We start from the raw sequence: 17,107 nt of genomic DNA on the forward strand, positions 1-17,107 counted from the left end.
GGAGACTAGATTGACTGGGCTTGTACTCACTGGAATTTAGAAGAATGAGGGGGTATCTCATAGAAACATAAAAGGATTGCGAGATGCAGGAAGAAAGTTCTTGATTCTGGGAATGTCTAGAACTAGATGTCACAGTCTAAGCTATTCAGGACAGAGATAGGGGAAAATTTCTTTGCTCAGAGAGTTGTGTACCTGTGGAATTCTATCTTTCAGGAAGTTGTTGGGCCAGTTCATTAGATATGTTCAGGAAGGAGCTGGATGTGGCCCTTGCAGCTAAAGGCTTCGGAGGCTATTGGAGAGAAAGCAGGAATGGGATACCTGAGATTGCATGACCAGCTGTGATCATATTGAATGGTGGTGCAGGCGTGAGGGGCCGAATGGCCTACTCCTGCACCTATTTTCTAGGTCTCTGTTTCTAAGTTCCCCTGCTCATTCATTCCTTTGTATTCTCCTGCTCATTCATTCCTTTGTATTTCAAAAATCTGTTGATCTCAGACTTTAATATATTCTACAATTAAGCAGCCACAGCCATCTGAAATTAAGAGTTCTAAAAATTTATTCACCTCGGTAAAGAAATTTTTCATCTCAGTCCGAAATGTCCAACTGTTTATCCTGAGAGCCTGTTCAGCCAAGAGACAAAACCTTTCAGCTTTCAGTAGAGCTTGCAGCACAGAAACAGGTCATTTGGTAAATCTGTTGTATTTTGGTGTTGGTACTTCGTATGTTCCACTCCCCTTCATCTAAACTTATCAACACATCCTTCATTTCCTCTCCAGCATACTTACTCATTTTTCCCATGAGTGTGTATATGACCTTAAGCTATTCAAATAAAAGCAAACAAATTGCAGCTGCTGGAAATCTAAAATAAACAGAGATGCTGGAGAAACTCAACAGGTCTGGCAGCATCTGTGGAAAGAGAAATAGAGTTAACGTTTTGAGTCCAGTATAACTTCTCTTCAGAGCACTTCTGAAGAGGGGTCATTCTGGACTGGAAGCATCTAACTCGAATAAGTTAGATGAATGGTGTTAACCAGTGTTATTGTTACTTCAGGTCCATCCGTATGGAAGAACTCTAATACTGCCAAGTCAACATCAGTGAATGCCAATGTAAGGTATGAAAATCAGTTTACTTTCTGGAAGGATAGTTGGAGTAGTTATGGAGTCATAGAGATATACATCATACAGCACAGAAACAGACTCTTTGGTCCAACTGGTCCGTGCTGAAGAGACATCCTAAGTCTGACCTAATCTCATTTACCAGCACTTGGCCCATATCCCTCTAAACCCTACTTATTCATTAATCCATCCAGATGCCTTTTAAATGATGTAATTGTTCCTGCCGCCACCATTTCCTCTGTCAGCTCATTCCATACATGCATCACCCACTGCATGAATAAGTTACCCCTTCAGGCCCATTGTAATTCTTTCCCCTCTCAAGTTAAACCTATACCATCTATTGGACTCCCTCACGCTAGAAAAAAAACCTTGGCTATTCACTCTATCCATGCCCCTCATGATTTTAAAAACCACTATAAAGCCACCCTACAGCTTGTGACACTCCAGGAGAGAAAAGTGTCAACCTATTCAGCCTCTCCCTATAACTCAAACCCCCCAGTCCCAGCAACATCCTTGTGAAACTTCTCTGCACACTGTCAAGTTTAACAACACCCTTCCTCTAGAAAAACGACCAGAATTGTATGGAATATTTTAAAAGTGGCCTTGCCAATGTCCTATACAGCCACAACATGACGACCCAAATCCTGTATTCAGTATTCTGACCGCTGAAGTCACGTGCCAAAAGCTTTCTTGACCCTGTTTATCTGCTACTCCACTTTCAAGGAACTATGTACTTGCAACCCTGGGTCTCATTGTTTGGCAACACTTCCCATGGCTCTACCATTAACTTTATAAGTCTTGCCTTGATTTACCTTACCAAAATACAATGCCTCACATTAATCTATATTAACTCCATCTGCCACTCCTCAGCAGATTTGATCACAGTCATGTTGTACTCTGAGATAGTGTCATCTGCAACCTTACTAACCATGCTTCTTACATTCAAATAATTTATACAGATGAGGAAAAGCAGTGGATCCAGCACCAATTCTTGTGGCACACCACTGGTCACAGACCTCCAAGTCTGAAAAGCAAGCCTCTAACAGCACTCTGTCTTCAACCTTCAAGCCAATTTTGTCTAATTTGCTAGCTCCCCTTGGATCCCGTGTGATCTAACCTTACTAACCAGTCTATGATCCGGAACCTTGTTGAACGCTTTGCTGAAGTCCTTATTACCAATGTCTACCACTCTGCCTTCATCAAATTTCTTTGTCACTTCTTCAAATAAATGCAATCATGTTAGTGAGACACCATTTCCCATGCGCAAAGCCATGTTGCCTATCCCTAATTGGTCCTCGCCTTTCCAAATATGTGTAAATTCAGTTCCTCAGATACCCCTCCAGCAACTTACCATCACTAACATAAGGATCACCAGTCTGCAGTTCCACTGGATTTTCCTTCCAGTCTCACATAATGGCACCACATTAGCCAACCGCCAGCATTCTGGCACCTCACCTGTGACTGTTGATGATACAATTTCTTGGCAAGAGGCCCAGCATTCTCTTGCCTAGCTTCCCACAAAGTTGTGGAAAATACCTGCCAGATCCTGGGGATTAATCTACCTTGATGCATTTTAAGACTTCCAGCGCCACCTCTTCTGTAACATAAACTCTTCAAGACATCACTGTTTATTTCCCCAAGTTTTATGTCCTTGTCCACAGTTAATACTGAAGTGAAATACTCATTTAGTACTGCACCCGTCTCCTGTGGTCCACACATAGATGACCATGTTGATCTCTCCCTGCTTATCCTTAATCTAATTGTAGAATCTCTTTGATACTCCTTAACTCTAATTGCCAAAGCTAACTCATGTCCACTTTTTGCCCTCCTGATTTCCCTTAGAGTTTGCTTCTCTAGGAATTCACTTGATCCCGCCTGTCTATGCCTGACATATGCCTCCTTTTTCTTGACGAGAGCTTCAATTTCTCTAGTCATCCAGCATTCCCTGTACCTACCAATCTTGCCCTTCATACTAACAGGAGCATATTGTCTCTGAATTCTTGTCTCATTTTTAAAGACCTTGCACTTCTCAACAACTTAGCGGAGGTGATGGCCTAGTGGTATTATTGCTGGATTGTTAATCCAGAGACCCAGATAACATTCTGGGGATGTGGGTTCGAATCCTGCCACGGCAGATGGTGGAATTTGAATTTAATTTTAAAATATCTGGAATTAAGAATCTAATGATGACCATGAATCCATTGTCAATTGTCAGGAAAAACCCATCTGGTTCATTAACGTCCTTTAGGGAAGGAAACTGCCATCCTTACCTGGCCTTGCCTACATGTGACTCCAGACCCTCAGCAATGTGGTTGACTCTTAACTGCCCTCTAGTCAGTTAGGGATTCGATTACTAAGATTAGATTACCTACAGTGTGGAAGCAGGCCCTTCAGCCCAACAAGTCCACACCGCCCCTTGAAGCATCCCACCCAGACCCATCCCCCTATAACCCACACACCCCTGAACACTGCGGGCAATTTAGCATGGCCAATCCACCTAACCTGCACATCTTTGGAATGTGGGAGGAAACCGGAGCACCCAGAGGAAACCCATGCAGACACGGGGAGAATGTGCAAACTCCACACAGACAGTCACCTGAGGCGGGAATCGAACCCGGGTCCGTGGTGCTGTGAGGCTGCAGTGCTAACCACTGAGCCACCGTGGGATGTGCAATAAATGCTGCCTGGTCAACGATGCTGTCATCCCATTAATGAATGAATGAAGGGCCCATCCCTTGATCTGCGAGTAGCGTCCACCAAGCAACATTTGAAAGCTCCTGTCCATTACTCCAATACTCTCATTTAGAACTTTAACATTTTGATCGGTTGTATCCTTCTTTGTAACTATTTAAGACTGATAGAATTATGGTCACTTGCCCCAAAGCGCTCTCCCATTGACCTCTCGGTCCTTCACCCTGCCTTTATTTCCCAACTGATGGCCAGGTATTGCTCCTTCTCCAGTAGGTACATCAACATGTTGAAAAAGAAATTTTTCTTTTGGCTGTTACAATCTACACGTAGCACATTATGTTGATGTGATAGGTTTATTTTCAAGCAACAAGGTTGGTTAATGGCAAACCAAATTTGAATATTATTCTCTTTCCTGCTCTGGGTAACAGCTCCAAATCCAGAGTGGTGAGCTCTGATTTTGACAATAATTCAAATGAACTGAGTTGGAACAGTACCCAACTTTTCTCTAATCAAACATAAAATGAAGATGATGTGGGCAGCATCAGAAGAAAGATCTGTGTTAATTGAGCTCCTTCAATGAGTTTAGGACATTGAAGTATAATTTACAGTCAATTTGAAAAACTTTTGAAGGGTGATCACTGTTGCAGCTGTTTGACAGTGGGAAACGCAGCAACCCATTTTGTACACAAGACCATATATATAGCCATAAGACAACCAGATAATCTGCTTTTGGTGACGTTGGTTTGGACATAATTTCTGGCAGAAGACATCAGTGAGAACTATTCTGCTTTGGCCTGACTGATTTAAATGGTGGTAAAAATTAAATCTATACCCACACAATCATGTTTTAAACTGTGTTCAGAAATAGATTTCTGTCCAGGCTGGTCCTGAAAACTGTAGCAGAAATTGGATTTATTTTGCAGTCTTTTCGGGGCCATCAGTTGAGACTTGGTGAGTGCAGGTGCTATTTATTAGTGCAGTGCATGTGAATTTGCCCTTGAATGTTATGATATGCCAAGTGCTCGTCCAATGTTTTTTTTAAAGACTGTGAGGCAGCTCATTCCAGACTGGCACCACCGTCTGGGTAAAAATGTTTCTCCTCACATCCTCACTGAGCCATCAGCTCCTCAGCTTGAACCTATCTCCCTTATTGTGTGAACTTAGAACTAAGTGGAAGAGCTACTCCTTCCCTACTCTGTCCATGCCCCACATACAATTCAATCAGATTCCCCCCTCAATGTTCTGTACTACAAAGAAAACAACAAAGCCTATTCAACCTTTACTTATAGCTTAAATTTTCCATCACAGGCAGCATCCTCGTGAACCTCCTCTGCATCCCTTCTAGTGCACCACCTCCATACCCTTCCTGTAATGTGGCAATCAGAACTGCATACAGTACTTTAGCTCACAAAAATTCTGTATAACTCCAACATGATATCCCTGCTTTGTAATCCAAGCCTTGATTGATAAAGGTGAGTGTCCCATAGCCTTTTTCATCATCCTACTCACATGCTGTTCCCCCTCCAGAGATCTATGGACAAACACACTAAGGTCCCTTTGTTGCGCAGAACTTCTGAATGCCATGCTGCTCATTGAATACCCACTGTCAAACTACTCCTTCCAAAGTGTGTCACCTCACATTTTTCAGGGTTAAATTCCATCTGCCATTAATCTGTCCATTTGACCATCCCCGTCTATTTCTTGGAGCCCAAAACACTCAACGTCACCTGTTAACCACCTGATCAATCTTTGTGTCATCCACGGATTTACTCATCCAACCCACCACACAGTCATCTCTGTCATTTATATAAATGACAAATAATTGGGACCTAGCACAGATCCCTGTGGTATGCCACTGGACACTGGCTTCCAGTAACTAAACAGCCTTGTTTCATCACTCTGTGTCTCCTACAATTGAGCCAAATTGGATCCACTTTATCAAAATACCCTTTATCCTATGTGCATTTGCCTTCTAGACAAGTCTTCTATGTGGAACCTTGTCAAAAGCTTTGCTGAAATCCAAATAAACTACATCAAATGTATTATCCTCATTTATACCCCGGTCAGCTCCCCAAAAAATTCAAGCAAATTTGTTAGGCATGACCTATGTCTGATAAAGCCGTGTGGATTATCACTGAGGGCGGCACGGTGGCTCAGTAGTTAGCACTGCTACCTCACAGCGCCAGGGACCCAGGTTCAATTCCACCCTTTAGTGACTGTTTGTATGGAGTTTGCATATTCTCCCAGTGTCTGCATGGGTTTCCTCCAGGTGCTCCGGTTTCCACCCACAGTCCAAAGATTTGCAGGAGAGGTGGATTGGTCACGCTAAATTTCCCATAGTGTTCAGGGGTGTGTAGATTAGGTGGGTTACAGGGGGATGGGTCTGGGTGGGATGCTCCGAGGGTCGGTGTGGGCATGTTGGGCCGAAGGGCCTGTTTCCACACTGGAGTGATTCTATTATATAATCTTCTAAGCCTGGCCTGTCTAAGTGGAGATGGATGCTGTCCTTTAGAATTTTCTCCAATAGTTTCCCTACCACTGACGTGAGACTCACTAATCTGTAGTTCTCTGGCTTATCTCTACAACTGTTGTTAAATATTGGAACCACATTAGCTGCTCTCCAGACTTGTGGCACCTTCCTCATGACCAGAGAGGAATTAAAAATTTGGGTCTGTGCCCTTGCCTCCCAGAGTAAACTAGACAGAATTCATCTGGACCTGCATGTTTGCCCACTTTTATACCTCCCAACACTTCAAAATCCCCAGTCTTTGCCTACGTCAATTTGCTCAAGCACCTCGCAGTCTCTCTCCCTGCATTCCACACCTTCGTCCTCAATCTCTTGGATGAAGATGAATGGGAAGCATTGGTTCAACACTTTACCAATGTCCTGTGGTTCTACCCACAGACTGCCCTCTTGGTCCCTAATGGGCCCTACTCTTTCCCTGATTATGCTCTTCCCATTGATACATTTACAGGCTATCTTGGGATTTTCCCTACATTTACCGGAGCTTCCTCTTTGATTTCCTTATTGCTTTCTTAGATTTATATTTAGATTTTTATTGTCACGTACTCAAGTACCATGAAAAGTGACCAATGTTGCCACACATGCCATCATCTTGGGTATAAACGTACCTAGGTATAAAAAAACACAGGTACAGAGTCAGAAAAGAAACCAAGTTAAAATGTTCAGCATTACAGATTTACATAGAATAAGTAGAAAATAAAGAAATAAGCTCATAGTTAACATTAGAGTCCTTCTTAATTTAAACTAGAAAAGTAAAGGAATAGAGTTAGAAGTTCAACAGCCTTGCTGTGCCCAATCATCTCCACTTATTTCGCTCTCCAGGATTCCTCAGCTGCCTGTGGCTGCAGCACATACTGGGTGACCTCTGTTACAGCAACCCTTCTCCCATTGCTCTTCTGTACATTTCACCACTAATAACTGTTCCCAGTCTACTTTGACCAAATCCTGTCTTATTTCACTAAAATCCACTCACCCCAAACCCAAAGCTCTCTTTGCAACTTTGTTTTCACTCATTCATGGGATGTGGGCATCATTGGCTCGGCCAGCATTTATCGCCCATCCCTAATTGTCCAGAAACCAGTTACGAGTCAACCACACTGATGTGGGTCTGCCATCATACGTAGGACAGACGAGTAAAGATGGCAGATTTCTTTCCCTAAAGGACAATAGTGAACCAGAGATAACACAGTGTAGAGTTGGAGGAACACAGCAGGCCAGACAGCATCAGAGGAGCAGGAAAGTTGACATTTCATTTTTTGAAGAAGGGTCCCGACCCAAAATATCAACTTCCCTACACCTCTGATGCTGCCTGGCCTGCTGTGTTCCTCCAGCTCAACACTGTTATCTCTGACTCCAGCATTTGCAGTTCTTACTATCTCTCTTACTGAACCAGATGGGTTTCTCTGACAATTGACAATGGATTCATGGTCATCATTAGACTTTTAATTCAAGATTTTTACTGAATTCAAGTTCCACCATGTGCTGTGGTAGAATTTGTACCTGGCTCCTCAGAACATTACCTAGGTTTCTGTATTAACAGTCCAGTGACAATACCACTAGGTCATTGCATCTTCTGTAAAATGTCTATTTCTTTGCCCATAAATCGGTATCACTAAAATGCTCCCTCACCAGCATATCAACCACTTGTCTGGCTTGTTCCCCAAATTAGGTCCAGAACAGCTATATTGGGCCGTCTACACGGAATGTAGAACTGTACAGCACAGGAACAGGCCCTTCAGCCCACACTGTTGTGCCGAACATGACATCAAATTAAACTGATCTCTTCTGCCTGCCCTTGCTCTGTATCCCTCCAATCCTTGCATATTCATGTGCACATCGAATAGTCTCTTCAATGCTCCATTGTATCTGCCTCTACCAACACTCTTGGCAGCATGTTCCAGATTCCTACCACCCTCTGTGTAAAAAGACTTGCCCCTCATATTTCATTTGAACTTCCCTGCTCTCACCTTAAGTGCATGCCTACCCTGCAGTTTTACACATTTCAGCACTGGGATAAAGATTCTGACCGTTAACCCTATCCATGCATCTTATGAACAGACTTCTGTCAAGCCTCCCCTCAGCCTGTGCCAGTCCAGAGAAACGAACCCAATTTTTTCTTGTCTCTCCTGATAGCTTAAACCCTCTAATCCAGGCAGCATCCTGGTAAACCTCTTCTTTACTCTCTGCAAAACTTCAACATCTTCCCTGTAATGTGGCGACCAGAACTGAATGCAATATTCTATGTTTGACCTAAGCAAAGTCTTTTCAAGCAGCAACATGACATCCTGACTCCTGTACTGAGTACCAGACCAATAATGGCAAGCATGCCATATGCTTTCTTTATCACCTTATCTCCTGGCATGGCTACTTTCAGGAGCTATGGACTTGAACCCTGAGATCCATTGGTACATTAATGCTGTTAAGGTTCCTGCCGTTAACTGCCTACTTTTCCTTAACATTTGATCTCCCAAAATTCAGCACCTCACGGTTATGTGGATTAAACTCCATCTGCCATTTTTTGCTGGTATCCTTTGACAATATTCTACATTATCCACAACTTTACTGATCTTTATGTCTTCTGCAAACTTACTACATTTTCATCCAACTCATTTATATACATCACAAACAGCAGAGGATTCCTGCGGAACACCACTGGTCACAGATCTCCACCCAGGAAAACACCCTTCCACCACTGTCCTCTGCCTTCAATGGACAAACCAATTCTGAATCCACACACCAGGTCACCATGGATTTCATGCATCCCAACCCTCTGGATGAGTCTGCGTTGAGGGACCTTGTGAAAAGCCTTTATTAAGATCCATGTAGATAACATTCATTGTTCTGCCCTCATGGATCACCTTTGTCATTCCCTCGAAAAATTCAGTCAGTAAGACGTGACCTGCCCTGCGCAAAGCCATGCTGACTGCCCCTAATTAGGCCAAGCTTTTCCAAAAGTGTGTAAATCCTATCCCTAAGAATTTTCTCCAATAGCTTCCCAGCCACTGATGTGAGACTCACTAGTCTGTAGTTTGTGTATCCTTTTACCCTTCTAAAACAGGAAAACAGCATTAATTACTTGCAGGACCTTTCCAGTTGCTAGCAAGGATAAAAAGATCTTGGTCAAGGCCCCAGCAATCTTCCTTCCTGCCTCTGTCACTAACCTGGGGTAGATACCATCGGGCCCTGGGGACTTACCTACTTCAATGCTGTTCAAGAGACCCAACACCACTTCTTTCTTGATCTCAAAATGCCTTAGCATATTAGCATGTTCCACACTAATCTCACTGTACTTCATTTCCTTCTCCTTGGTGAATACTTACACAAAGTATTCATTTAAGATCTCACCGCATCCTCTGCCTTGAAGTACAAGTTCCCTCTTTTATCTTTGAGTGGACCTACCTTCTCCCTAGTTACCCTCCTGTTCTGACTCCTTAACTTGATATGCAATGTCTCCTCCTCTTTTAACCCGTCCTCTGTCTTGCCCGAAGATCCTATATCCCAGATTGTGATGGTGACTATAATCACAGCCCTACATGTCAATCATTGACCATGATTTGCACGTTTTACCTGTGATACTTCTGGCATTAAAGCCTGTCCAGCTTTTTGTTAGTCCCTTGAAAATTAATACGGCTACACTACTTCTGATTTGACTGTGTTGCTCTATGATTGTGTGCCCTTATTCTGCTAATGGTCTGTATCCCCTCCCACTGCCAAATTAGTTTAAACTGTTTGTGAAGCTTGCTGATCAAATCCTTGTCGAGGTCAGGTAGAAATTAGCAAGAAATGTTGGCCTAGTTCACATCCCATCAACAAATTTTAAAAATTGTGACTTTTTTCATTGCACAAAGTAAAACCTAGAAGTCTGAAACAAAAACATAAAACGCTGAAACATATAGCAGATCAATCAGTATATGAGGTGAGAGGAATATTCATGGGCACGGCACGCAGATAGGAAAGATTGAAGAAAATACTCACAAAATTATTTGCTGGAGAAAAAGATAATAGAGCTGTGCTATGTATGAAGAGGGAATGAGTGTGAATTGAGAATATAAAAACCAAAAGGACTGCGAATGCTGTAAATCAGAGATGAAAACCAAAATTGCTGGAAAAACTCAACAGGGCTGGCAGTATCTGTGGAGAGAAAACAAAGTCAAGTTTTGGCTCAAGTGACCCTTCCCCATATCTGAATTTATATTATGCCTGGTTTTCGTCTTTTAAACCCAAGGCAGCAATGTATAGTTGAATAGAATGTTTTCCCTTTTAATCCTATCCCATTGAAGTCGGCTAAAGCGTGTTCCCCAATTCCTTTTTGTTGGTTTCATTCTTTGAAATGGACCCCACAGTAAAATTCTGAAAGATGATAGCAAAGGTAGTTTAAAGTTTTGGCAAAGGTGTGTAGCTCGGGTTGTGGGTGAGGTTGTTGACTTGCTTGCTGAGCTGACCTGTTAGGTGACATCATCAGTGGAGCCTCTGATGAAGCGATGTTCTTGTACTCCTCTTGGAATTTATACTGTCTGGTCTGTTATGGTGAGTAGTGTCATTTCCAGTTTTAATCTGTATGGATTTGTATGTAGGGTCTAATTCTGTGTGTTTGTTGATTGCATTACGAGTGCAGAACTGTGCCTGTAGAGATTCCCATGCATGCCTGTGTTTGGCTTGGGCTACTATGGTTACCTGGTCCCACTTAAACTTCATTGTCTGAGTGTACCGATATTAAGGAGAGTTCATCGTGCTGTTTTGCAGCTGTTTTTTTTTAAAGATTAGACTACCTACAGTGTGGAAGCAGGCCCTTCGGCCCAACAAGTCCACGACGCCCGTTGGAACATCCCACCCGGACCCATCCCCCCCATAACCCTCGCATCCCTGAACACCACGGGCAATTTAGCATGGCCGATCCACCTAGCCTGCAGATCTTTGGATTGTGGGATGAAACCAGAGCACCCAGAGGAATCCCATACAGACACGGGGAGAATGTGCAAACTCCACACAGACAGTTATTCCAAGCTGGAATCGAACCCGGGTCCCTGGCGCTGTGAGGCTGCAGTGCTAACCACTGAGCCACCGTGCTGCCCCGTTGATGTTCACGTATTCTGATGACTAGCTTCCTTCCTGTCTGTCGGAGGTACTGCTTGTGGCAGTCGTTATGTGGTATTTTGTAAACCACTTTGGCTTTGCATGTTGTGGAAATAGGGTCTTGGATACTTGTATGTGTTTGTTGTAGAGTGGCTGTGAGCTTATGGGCCACCATGATTCCGAGTGGTCTTAGGAGTCTTGTCAGTTCTGACATGTTCTTGATGTAGGGCAGTGTGGCCAGTGTGTCAGGCTGTGCCCTCCTGTTGTTGTCTGTTTAGCAGGCATCTGGGGATGAAGTTGTGGAGATATCTCTTTATAGCGAGGATTTTGTATAGGTGCTCTTCCTCTTTGCTGCATAGTTCCAGAGTGTTGCAGTGTGTCCTGGTCCATTTAAATCATGTCCCAATGCAGCCTTGTTTGTGGATGCTGGGGTGCTTGCTGTAGAAGTTGAAAATTTGATCAATATGGGTTGCTTTTCTGTATTCTGAGGTTTGGAACTCCCTGTTGGTCATACGCTCAAACTTTAAAGGCCAGAAACGGAAGTTGGTGATTGTTTTCTTCTTCCCTCATGAATTTAATCCTTGCGGTTCTGCTGTTGATGAGGTGGTGGGCCTGTTCTAATTTGTTGCGTTTAATAATGACAAATGTGTCATCTACTTACCGAATCCACGGTTTAGGTTGAATGTGGGGGACAGTGGTGTATCCTAGTCTTTGCATGACAGCTTCTGCAAGGAGTCCTGATTTGGGTGACCCCATTGGTGTACCATTGATCTGTTTGTATACTTGACCATTAAAGACAAAGTGTGTGATGAGGCAGAGGCTAAGTAGTTTAAGTTGGTTGTCATTGCTGATTGAGCTGTTGGCCTCTGTTGCTGCTTCCTCTAGTAATGTGGCCACAGTTTCCTTAACTCAGAGATAATGGGAACTGCAGATGCTGGAGAATCTAAGATAACCAAGTGTCAGGGTCTAGGCCCGAAAAGTCAGCTTTTGTGCTCCTGAGATGCTGCTTGGCCTGCTGTGTTCATCCAGCTTCACACTTGGTTATTACAGTTTCTTTAACTAGTGGGATGTCGATTGATGTCAATAAAGCTATAACATCAAAGGATATCATAATCTCGTTGTTGCTGATGTTTCTGTTCGTGAGGGTATCGAGGAAATCTTGGGTAGAGTGGATGGAATGAGGTGATCTGTTGACTAGATATTTCAATCTCTGTTGTAGGTCCTTGGCTAATTTGTGTGAAGGTGCGCCTGGTAGGGAAACAGTGGGTCTGAGGGGGATATAGAGATAATGGGAACTGCAGATGCTGGAGAATTCCAAGATAATAAAATGTGAGGCTGGATAAACACAGCAGGCCAAGCAGCATCTCAAGAGCACAAAAGCTGACGTTTCGGGCCTAGACCGAAACGTCAGCTTTTGTGCTCTTGAGATGCTGCTTGGCCTGCTGTGTTCATCCAGCCTCACATTTTATTATCTTGGTCTGAGGGGGATGACTGGTTTCTGTACTTCAGGAAGTCCATAGAAGCAAGAGGTATTCATGCCTTCTGGTTTCATTCTCATAAAGTCCGTCTTGGTTATCTGCCCTACATTCTTTAGTCTCTTAAATGTCTGAGCAATTCTGTTATCTGGCTGCGGTACTGGGTCTATCGCCACTTGTTGGTAAGTGGTTGTATCTGCATGCAATGCCTGTGCTTTGTTAATGTCGTCTGGATTGGTCATAATGACGGTCATGCACCCTTTGTCAGCTGATAGGATTATAATGTTCTTGTCAATCTTGAGTTTATCTAATGCTTTTCTCTCTGATATGTTCACGTTGTCCCCTTTGTTCCTACTGTGTAATGTAGGGATTATAGTTTGTTGTGTTTTGTCCATGAGTTTGTCGTCTTTTAATATAGTTTCCAGGTTGGCGATGAAGTCTGTTCTGTTTGCATCTTTGTGTTATAGCTCAGTCAGTGTAATAGGACAGCTTTCTCCATTGCTTTGAGTTGTCTGCTGGATAGGTTTCTTATCCATATGCCCAGTTTGTTGTTGTCCTTGTCTTTGTCTTTGTGGTGGATCAGTTTGGTGAGTTTCTCCTGTAGCTTCAGTCTCTTCTTAATTTTTGTTTTGTGTTGATTGACGGTGATGGCTTATTCTAGGATTGTAGTCCGCTGCTGGTCCGTAGTGTTCCAATGCTGTGATTTTTGGCTCAAATTTTCTGGCTCGTACCTGTGGAGTCAGTTATGGGCATCATTAATCATTGCTTGTAGCATTGTCTGTGTGTTCTGTTCAGCTGTTGTACATGCCGGCGGGTTGTTGACTGGAGGTTTGTATTTCACGCTGCAGTGTGGTACCTGGTTCTTGAGGTATTCATGGAGAAAATTAAGTTATTCGTGGGTAGAGTTCAGTCCGTTGGCAAAGGTTTCCCATTGTCAGGCAATGTTTAGTGTGTTACAGTTTAAGGTTTGGAAAAGATTGGAAAGATTTGTTAAAGTTTTGGAAAAGATCTGTAGCTCAGGTTACATTACATTACATTGGACAGACAGGAAGGAAATTAGCCATCAGAATACATGAACATCAACTAGCAGCAAAACGGCATAACGAACTCTCCCTAGTATCGGTACACTCAGACAATGAGGGCCATCAGTTTAACTGCGACAAGGTAACCATAGCCGAAGCCAAACATAGATGTGCATGGGAATTCCTAGAGGCACAGTTCTCTGCCCACACTTCGAACAACAAGCACATAAAATTAGACCCCATATACAAACCCATACAGATTAAAACTGGAAATGACGCTACTCACCATAATGGGCCAGACAGTAAAAATTCCAAGCTGAGTAGGATAGCATCACTTCATCGGAGGGTCCACTGATGATGTGACCTGGCATGGTGATGAAACGTCTAAACAAGAACAAGTCAGCTTGGCGAGCAAGTCAGCAACCTCAATGAAGGTAGTATTTATTAGCACCAATTCAAAATTGAGGGAGATTACGCTTCGCTATTTCATTTACATCAACAGATACACAAGTTAGAAGGCACCAGAAAGAGAAAGGAAGAAAGTTACAAGTTTGAGTTTCTTAAAAACCAAAAATATTAACATTAGTTGACAATACTTGGAATTCAGTGAGTCAACGTTCAGTTGCGAGTTTCAGTTTGCTGATTTGTAGCAATTCTTTTCCTGGAAACTGGCAAGTAGATGAATCACAATTGAAGGTGCGACAATATTTCTTGCACTTAGAATCACATTTGCTTTGCTGGCAATGTCTGGGCTTCTTGTGGAGGTGAGACTTGTTCACAGCACCTTCCCCTGTTCCCTCCCACTTTCCTTGCCGTTCACAGTCTTCCCTGCCGTTCACAGCCCTTGACTCCTGTTCATAACCCTCCTCTCCTGCCCTATTCACAGCTCCCTCCAACCCCCCATAGACCATTCACAGCAATTCCTGCATCCAAAGTCTTTCTCCCCTCCTCCCTAACCTTGCTGTTCACACCCCGCATCTTCTGTTCACAGTCCTCCTTTTCCCAACCTCCTCAACCTCCTGCTCCCCTCCTCCCCTTCCCTGCCTGCTGTTCACACCCACTCCCCCTTCCATGCCCACATTGTTCACACCTGTCAGATTTAAGCATTGCACTCATGTGAAACGAGACAAGTCCTCAAAGCATCAGTTACACCTGGAGAGAGAGAGAGAGAGAGAGTGTTAACATTTTGAGTCCAATATTACCTTTCTTCAGAATACCATAAACGTAGAACATAGAAAAGTACAGCACAGTACAGGCCCTTCGGCCCACGATGTTGTGCCGTGGAATAATCCTAATCCAAAAATAAAATAACCTAACCTACATTCCCCTCAATTCACTGCTGTCCATGTGCATGTCCAGCAGTCGCTTAAATGTCACTAATGACTCCGCTTCCACAACTACCACTGGTAAAGTATTCCATGTGTTCACAACTCTCTGGGTGAAGAACATCCCTCTGACATCTCCTCTATACTTTCCTCCTAACACCTTAAAACTATGACCACTCATGGCAGTCAATCCTGCCCTGGGGAAAAGTCTCTGGCTATCGACTCTATCCATGCCTGTCATTACCTTGTACACCTCGATCAAGTCACCTCTCTTCCTCCTTCTCTCCAGAGAGAAAAGTCCGAGCTCAGTCAACCTCTCCTCGTAAGACAAGCCCTCCAGTCCAGGCAGCATCCTGGTAAACCTCCTTTGCACCCTCTCCAAAGCCTCCACATCTTTCCTATAATAGGGCGACCAGAACTGGACACAATATTCCAAGTGTGGTCTCACCAGGGTTTTGTAGAGCTGCAGCAAAACCTCGCGGCTCTTAAACTCGATTCCCCTGTTAATGAAAGCCAAAACACCATATGCTTTCTTAACAACCTTATCCACTTGAGTGGCAACTTGGAGGGAGCTATGCACTTGAACACCAAGATCCCGCTGTTACTCCACACTGCCGAGAATCCTGCCTTTAATCCTATATTCAGCATTTAAGTTCGACGTCCCAAAATGCATCACTTCGCATTTATCAGGAGCAGAGTTAGGCTATTCAGTCCATGAGTCCATTTTGGCACTTGACCATGGCTGATATGTTTCTCAACCCCATTTTTCTGCCTTCTCCCCATAACTACTAACCCCCTTGCTCATTAAAAATCTAACTCGCACTGTTTTAAACATGCTCAATGACTTGACTTTGACAGCCCTCTGCGGCAATGAGTTCCAGAGAGTCACCATCCTCTGGCTGAAAAAATTCCTCATCATTTCAGTTCTAAAGGTCATTCCTTTACATTGAGGCTGTGCCCAGGATCATTATTGTTCAACCTCTTTTGGATCCCTTCCAAGACCAGCGCGTTCTTCCTTACATACGAGGCCCAAAACTGCTAACAGTAGTCCAAATGTGGTCTGACCAGGGCCTTTTATAGCCTCAACAATACATCTCTACTCTTGTTTTCTTACCCTCTTGAAATAATTGTCAGGATTGCATTTGCTTTCCTAACCACCAAGTGAATCTGCATGTTAACCTGAAGAGAATTTTGATCTAGGACTCCTAATCCTCTTTGTGCTTCAGATTTCTGAAGCCTTTCCCAATTTAGAAAGTAGTCTATGCGTCTATTCTTCCAACTAAAATGTATACTTTCATACTTTCCTAAAATTTCCCATCTGCCACTTTTGTCCACTTGCCCCAATACCCAAATCCTTCAGCAGCCTTCCCACTTCCTCAACACTTCCTGTCCCTCCACCTTTCTTTGTGTTATCTACAAACTTAGCAAAAACACTCTCAGTTCCTCTGTTCAGATCATTCATGAATAATGTGAACAGTGGTGGTCCCAACACAGACCCATGCAAACTCTGCTAGTCATTGGCTGCCATACTGAAAAAAGTGCCTTTATCCCACTTCCTACCTTCTGTCAGTCTGCCAGTCTTCTAACCATGGTATAACCTTGCCCATAACACCATGGGCTCTTATTTTATTTGGCAGTGTCCTGTGCTGCACCTTGAAAGGTCTTCTGGAAATCCAAATAGATCACGTTCACTGGATCTCCCTTGTCTAACTTACCTTGTCAAAAACGTCTGCCAGACTTGTCAGGCATGACCTTCCCTTGATGAAGCTGTTCTGACTGAGCATATTTTATCATACACTTCCAAATATGCCATAATCTCATCCTCTATGGACTGTAAAATCTTACCAATGACCGAGGTAAGGCTAAGCAGCCTATAACTTC

At 43.4% G+C, this 17,107-nt stretch overlaps 1 protein-coding gene across 1 annotated transcript in view; it reads left to right on the forward strand.

The window, feature by feature from the left end:
- The window catches only part of LOC125453895 (sentrin-specific protease 2), a gene marked incomplete at its 5' end in the record, with an annotated part of 165,131 nt that overhangs the window by 107,779 nt on the left and 40,245 nt on the right, over window positions 1-17,107 (forward strand). Inside the window, one exon of the mRNA XM_048534007.2 lies at window positions 1,052-1,112. Within this exon, the coding sequence (XP_048389964.2) occupies window positions 1,052-1,112 (61 nt within the window). The remainder of the gene's footprint in view (window positions 1-1,051; window positions 1,113-17,107) is intronic.

This window comes from Stegostoma tigrinum, chromosome 7 (genome assembly GCF_030684315.1).
Source record: "Stegostoma tigrinum isolate sSteTig4 chromosome 7, sSteTig4.hap1, whole genome shotgun sequence".
Classification (NCBI taxonomy): Eukaryota; Metazoa; Chordata; class Chondrichthyes; order Orectolobiformes; family Stegostomatidae; genus Stegostoma; species Stegostoma tigrinum.